This window comes from Phyllostomus discolor, chromosome 4 (genome assembly GCF_004126475.2).
Source record: "Phyllostomus discolor isolate MPI-MPIP mPhyDis1 chromosome 4, mPhyDis1.pri.v3, whole genome shotgun sequence".
NCBI classification, from domain to species: Eukaryota; Metazoa; Chordata; class Mammalia; order Chiroptera; family Phyllostomidae; genus Phyllostomus; species Phyllostomus discolor.
In genome coordinates this window covers 143,709,020-143,716,460 of record NC_040906.2, presented here as the reverse complement: position 1 = coordinate 143,716,460, position 7,441 = coordinate 143,709,020, and the positions used below count along the sequence as shown (strand labels likewise).

General features: G+C 41.4%; 1 protein-coding gene across 1 annotated transcript in view; it reads left to right on the top strand.

Moving 5' to 3' along the window:
* The first annotated feature begins 208 nt into the window (after positions 1–208).
* Positions 209–7,441, top strand: part of ELOVL4 (ELOVL fatty acid elongase 4) — a 33,060-nt gene continuing 25,827 nt past the window's right edge. Inside the window, exon 1 of the mRNA XM_028510544.2 lies at positions 209–651. Within this exon, the coding sequence (XP_028366345.1) occupies positions 552–651 (100 nt within the window). The 5' untranslated portion in view covers positions 209–551. The remainder of the gene's footprint in view (positions 652–7,441) is intronic.

The window sequence follows — 7,441 nt, the reverse complement described above, 5'->3', positions numbered from 1 at the left end:
AAGCCCTAGGGGCCTCACTGGGGAAGGTGGCGACCTCGAAAAGGGCCGGGACCCGGAGGGCCGGGACCAGGAGGCCCGGGTGCAGCGGCGCGCGCGTGCGCCGGCCGGGCTGCCACCGCCACCTACGGCAGCATCCCTTCGCAAGAATCCGCGCGCGCGGGCGGGAGGAGGGGCGCGCAGGCCCCTCCGCCCCGCGCGCGCCCACGTGACACCAGCCGAGGAGATTGGAGCGGCGACAGCAGGAGGCGGCAGACGGGTGCAGCGCTCGGCGCTCACGACAGGAGCTCCCCCTCTTCCTCCTGATCGCCAAGACGGTACCATCTCCTCCTCCGGGCCGGTAGCTGCCGCTGCTGCCGCCTCTGCCTCCGCCGCATCCCCACTACCGCGGCGCCCGGAACAGGAGGAGAAGACGCACCTGGGCCGCCGCCGCCGTTGGAGGGAATCCCAGCTGACGCTCGCTCTCTCCTTCGGCCGTTGCCTCCGAAGTCTGCCCTCCCGCGGGGTCTCCGCTTTCTCCTCCCGGCCGCCGCCAGCTCCTGCTCTCCGCCGCGATGGGGCTCCTGGACTCGGAGCAGGGCAGTGTCCTGAATGTGGTGTCCACGGCGCTCAATGACACGGTGGAGTTCTACCGCTGGACTTGGTCCATCACAGGTAAAGCCGCTGGCGTCCCCGTCTTCGCCCGGCCCCGTGGGCGACACCAGCCCCCTGCGGCTGTTGGGAGGCTGTGGATCAGAGGAGGTGCGGGGCGCTGGGACCGCGACGGGGCTCTGGTTAATCAGCTCCGAACGTTACGGCCTCACCGCCCCCCGCCCCCCACGCTCGCTCGGTTTTCTCTGAGCTTCCACCATCTCTCATCGGTTTCTCAGATGCAGAAGCTGACATAGCAGGTGGAGTCTGTGCTGCTGAGAGCTCGTCGCAGGAACCTCCCAACCCTATGTTGCCACATCTCCAGATCTCATATGACAGTTTTAAATTATGCACAGGATTGGTTTTAACATTTAGTTATATTGAGTGTGGAGAGATGGCTCGGGCGGGGGTCGGGGCGGTGAACTTCAGTGGTGGCTGTCTTTTTTGCTTCTTCGGCCTCCTGGCTGCTTTGACACAACCTGCTAACCTGCTGATATTTTGGCTAGCTCCTATAACATAATTTGGAAATAAAAGCAAAAAGCCGTTGTTTGGTTCCTTGAGCCTTGAAGAATGTTAGTTTGTGAGGCTCTTTGACAGCAGTTATGTTTGAAGTGATTGTCTGTAATGGCTTGGCGCAGTGCAGTGCAGTCAGGGGGAGGGGGAGGCAAAAAAAAAAAAAACCAACAAAAAAACACTGGGAAAGAAAGATCTTTACGAAAGGGGTCTCTACAGCAGCACCTAGAGGTTGTCCTAGAAGCTTACATATATATACAGTTTTCTTAAATCAACAAACTTTTTCCTATAGTTGTTAGAGTTTATTCGACAGTATTGTCCCATGGTTGATTTACATATGGTCCCTTCTGCTTTTATAGCAGAAGCTATTGTGATGCTATTTTCACATTTACCCACTTATTTTATCCAGTTGTTTCAGTTGCTTTTGGTTTTAGGCCATTTAAAAGTTTTGAAATAAAAATTAACAGGATTTTAGAAATGATCTTTTGATTTAAATATTTTCAGTCCTTGCAGTATTGCCCTGCATCCCAGCAGGGGAGGAAATTAACCTTGCACGTTGTGACTTTGCCTTTCTAGAAATTATAACATATTCCTGTTGTTTTTGTATTCGTTAGAGTAAATGGGTAGTAGGTACAGCATGAATACAGTACAATGCATGGGATATATGCTGTGGAGAAAATGTGTTGCTATAATTATTTCTGGGTGATACAAATGATTCTTTGACATTGATTTGGCTTTAACTTCTTTTGAGAATTGTGTTCTTTTTCATAAATTCTTAAGTTTGACACAGAGAAGTAAGCTATTTAATTAGCTATTGCAATAGAAAATGGTTAAAAGAGGCTTTAATGGAGTTTTTCCTTTTTAAGTCTTCTGTGTATTGTTTACACTGAAGTTATGCTGTACCTACATAACCTGGTAAATGCACATATATATATATGCATTTATATATGCAATATATATATTTCCCTTCATCTCTGAAGTGATTTTGGTTATTTAAACATTGCATCAGGGTTTCCCATTACACAATTGTGCAGAGCCAAACATCAGAGAAGCTCCCTGGCAGGTAATTGCACTTTGCATACTTTAGAGTTCACACATTGTCAAGGTCCTCCAATCTCCATATAGCCAGAGCCACACCCAGGAGTTCTCATTCCTGTCTGTCATTTCCTTCCCACCTCTTGAGTCTCGGAGAGAATTGAGAGCAAAGATAGAATATACTTTTGTATGGTTGTTAATTCCTTCCTAATGATGTTTGTGTAAAAACATCATGAATGAAATAGGGAAATTTTGCAGTTGCCTTATGTGAAAGTTTGCTACTTGCTTATGAAGACATAAAATAATATTGTTGCTGAGACTGAGAAGTCAAAGTAGCCACTAGGACCAAGTGATCTCCAACTAGCAGGTCAGAGGAAAGGTATTCACCCATTCCTTTGGCTATCCACTTACGAAACCTGAGACTGCTTCCTTACTTTCTGTAATTAGCTACCTAGTGTAGATAGATGGTATGTTTTAACTACCTTAGAGGCTTAGTGGGATGCAGCCTGTTCTGCCTTGCTGCTGTGTAAGGAGGAGTATTTTTCAGGTTCAGGTAGAACAAGCATGAAGCCTATGGTACTCCATTTCTTTTCACTGCCTCATCTCCTCCCTTCCATGCTCTCCAGATACCTTTTCTTTGACTCATTAGCACTGATCCAATTCCAAGAGGATATCTTCTCACTGTAATTTCATGAAAATCTGGGCGAAGGAGTTTCAAGCATATTAGATGAGGCTGAAGAAAAAGTCGATGAGTCAGAAGTTTGGGAAGGGGGGCAATAAAAATGGGTGGAGAGAAAGATGGTCTTGAGAAATAGTGGTGACTGTTGTGAAAGGACCCAGATTATTCAGGGAGAGAAGTGAGGGAGCCCTGTGCCATGAGAGCTTTCATCCTCAGGACTGGTTATATGCTTCTGTCTTTCTGTTCTATTACTTCACCAAGTCTTTTTCACCACTGATGTTTCTACCTAAGTGTAAATAAGCTGTATCTACTTGGTACTGTTATAATAGAAACAATACAGATCTGTAGAATATATTTGATGACCCAAGAGATTTTTGTCTTAGGACAGTTTCTGCAAAAATACTATTTTGAGCTATTTTATCAAATGGTGCTATTTAATAAAACATGTCCACAGCAATCTATAAAGCAATCTATAAAAACTGGGCTTTTCAACAGCACATATCTAGCAAATACAGCATGTGGTCCATAATGTATCAGCACAGAAAATGTCCCTTTTACTGTACCATTGACACTTTGTACATTGAATGGAAACTTTGAAAGAGTTGTACTTTTAGAAAAACAATAAAAATGTTTTTTTTCATATACTATTATCTTTTTAAATATTTTAAACAAGTAAATTAATCTTGGTTTATATTATATAAGAAAGTATAGAGTGATGTGGGACTTTGCACCAGTTGGTGGTATGAGAGTAGGTAGTTACTCTGATTTCATTGTGTTTATTTTTTTCTATTCTTTTACTTAGAAGTATATTAAAATTATTAGGACTGGTATCCTAGACTCAGAGTGAATATCTAATCAAGAGATGTAAAGTGATGAACCTAAATATCCCCCAATCTGTAAATTATCTACATCACCCATTGTTCATTCATTATTTTAATAAATGCTTATTAGTAACCTTTTGTGTAACTGACATTTGGCATAAAAACATCTGGATAGTTAATAACCAGCCTTCCTGCAATAAGACCAAATGTCTCCTGAATCACTGTATTTCTTTCTGAATCCCTGTTTTTAAACAGCCATTGTTCATGGTGTATGTATGCACATGCATGTGTATGTGTATGTGTGGGAGGTTGACATTGCTCTCCATTTGCAGATATAGTATCCAACATTTTGATGAAAAATTTGTGTCTACTTGGGAATTTAAGTTAGAGTATGAAAGGCCAGTCTTGCTGGGTCCTTACATTCACTTTGGAAAGGGCAGAAGGGAGAGGGAGAAGATTGGTAGAGGAGGAGGAATGATGGTGAAGTTTGGAGGCTAGGCTTAAATAATTATTTATTCTGTCCACATGACTTGCCATATGCAGACACAGTACTGGGCTCTGGGGAGAGAATGAGAACACTCGATCATTAATTGTCTTCCTGCAGCTTACAAGTCTAGAGGGTCAAGGCCATGGCCTGAGGTCAGTGTGATCTGTCAGCTAGGCCTAGCTGGGCCTAGGGAAGGTTGAAAAGTCCTCTACTCTTCTCATCTCTCCTTCTACCTGTACTACAGTCTTAGTTGTGACAAGCATATTCAAGCTGTTTTAGAATATGTTCAATCATGTGAAGCTGCTGTGGATACTTTGGGAGAGTACTTGGAAACTGGCAGTGTGCTGAAGGGCCAGTGAAACTTCTGATTTGCTGAAACTGGGGGCTTGTGGGAGGGGACCTTTAATTCAACTCGAATAAGCTAGGCTAAGAGCAGCAGGTCTGTTCCAGAGATTGCTAGGCCCCAAAGAAGCTTGTGTCTTAAACACTGTGCAGTATATTTACATTCGTTTTATTTTTATTTATCACAGTTAATGTACACATTTTTATTTGTTATTGTCAAAAGTAGGTTTTGTTTTTGGTTTGGATTAGTTTGGGAACCCAGTGACCATTTTCAGTGTTTCTCCAATAAAAGGTGTTGCAAGGTCTAGGCAGCTAATTAAAGACAAATAAGTGTAGTATTGCCAGTTCCCAACATGGGATTTCCCTTGGTCAGTGTTTTCCATGAGGTTCTAGAATTGTTCTTCTCTAATAACCAACCTGAAGCTTTTAAGAGGTCCACACCATTTTAGGGTTTTCTGGGGTTATTTTCTTTGTTAGTTTGGTTAGTTGGTTCTTGTTTTTTCCCGTAACCAGAGCCTGGTTTAGGTGGCAGAGTCCTGGACTTCTGTGGGGGATGCTCTTGTCAGTTTCCCCATCAGCATACAGTAGAAATCTCATCACAGATGGCACTGTAAGAGAGTAAAACAATGCCAGTTCTAAAACTGGTGTCAGGACACAGTTTTATACAGTTAGTTTCTTTGGCTGAGAGAGAAAAGATTTTAAGAATTACACAGATAAATGCTTCTGTGATCTTAAGAGCCATGAAGAAATTAGTCATTCTTTTAAAATTCAATTTGTTTTATTTTTCTCTAGTCATATGATACTGTCATTAGTGAATGATTTATTATTATTAACATATTATTTTCAGTTTGAATCATTTATTATTTTGAGTTATTTATTTTGAATTAAACATATATGAGCACACAGGGAAGAGTTGTGTAACAGAATCTGTCTCTTCTCCTTTTGTATGGCTTTTTTTTTCCTTTTCATTCTCAGGACATTTCTCCTTAACAAATCAAGGTGCTGTTGTTTTGCTTTTCCTTGGAAGGAGAATGTATTAGAATATATTTTTAAAAATCATGTGGTTCTATTTTGTTCATTAGATTCCTCTTATAGGTGAGATCATATGGTATTTGTACTTCACTGACTGGGGATGGGATGGGTGGAGGAGGGCAAAGGGGGAAAAATTGGGACAACTGTAATAGAATAACAATAACAAAAGATTTAAATAACACATATAAAAATCTGAAAACAATCACATGGGTATGGACTTTTAGAAAGAAGGGAAGAAATACATAGCCTTTTACAACCAGTTTCCAAATTTTCTTTCTAACCTGCTTAGTTGGTATTTCCCTGCCCACAGACATGCAGCTCTAGCCAACGTGGATAGCTCACCGTTGAGTGAAATGTATGCGTGCCCCACTGCCCTTTCCCAGTCTACTTCTACAGATGTCCTTTCACCAGGACCACCACAGTTTCCCTTCTTTATAAAACCTTTCTTGGCCATGGTACCCCAGGATCTTCATTGCTTCATTGCTTGCCTTTAGCAAGTACTTTTGTACCTCCTCCTACCATTCTTTCTGTGAGTCTATTGTCTCTAACTGTTTAAACCATTATTCACTTCTTTGTATTTTTCTCCCTGACACTAGGGAGTAACACATGTTGACTTCATTTGGATGGAGAAAATGACCCCCTTAAGCATGATTTCAGATAGTGAGATATTCTGGTTGCTAAACGCTAATAAGGTTTTGGATCACACTAAATCACAAAAAACATTTTTAAATGATTTTTGTCATGTTAGTCATAAATTCAATTAATGTTGACTAAATTTAATGAAGGAATCAAACCACTAAATCATTTATTAGCTAAAAAGTTACTTTCAAGAGATATAAAATCAGACATAATTCTCTTTCCCTCTTCATTGCCTATGCAGCATTGTGTGGTGCGGGGAAGTGAGGAGGGCCACATGGAATAGAAATGGAAAAAAGCACACTGGACAGGATTTAGATGAGCTAGGCTTTACTCCTGGATCTCCTGCTAATTAGCTTTGAGAGTTTGGACAAGTCCATTTGCTTTTCCAATCTAAACTTTATTCATTTGTAAATAGAGAGAGTTAAGTAATCTCTAGGGTCTCACCCAGCTCTAAAAATTCTGGTTATAGGTGTAACCTTTTTTTCTTTTTTCTTTTTATTGTTGTTCAAGTACAGTTGTCTCCATTTTCACCTCACCATACCCCCATCCCTACCTCCCACCCTTAAACCTACCCCCTTTGACTTTGTACATGTGTCCTTTATTCATGTTCCTTGATGCCCCCCCCACTATCCCCTTTTTTCCCTCTCCCTCTCTGATTAATAGCAGATTGTTCTTTATTTCAAAGTCTCTGGTTGTTTTTTGCTTGCTTGTTTGTTTTGATGATTAGGTTCCACTAATAGGTGAGATCATATTTTATTTGTCTTTCACCTCCTGGCTTGTTTCACTTAGCATAATGCTCTCCAGACAGCATGGATGGATCTAGGTGTAACTTTAAAAAAATTCTGTAAATACCCTGGCTGGCGTAGCTCAGTGGATTGAGCGTGGGCTGGGAACCAAAGTGTCCCAGGTTCGATTCCCAGTCAGGGTATATGCCTGGGTTGCAGGCCATGACCCCCAGCAACCGCACATTGATGTTTCTCTCTCTCTGTCTTTCTCCCTCCCTTCCCTCTCTAAAAATAAATAAATAAAATCTTTAAAAAAAATTTCCCCATTAGCTAGATTTAAAAAAATCTTTAAAAAATAATAAAAAATTCTGTAAATACGTGAAGCAATTTCAGATGAACATTGATCAATAATTCAAAAACCTAATTCTGTGTAATAATTACAGTCTTTCCAACAAAACAGTTATCAGTGCTGCTTAGATAGTATAAGTAACAGCTTCATATTTAGTCTATTTTACTTTCTCTTATATGCTCCATAAGAAGT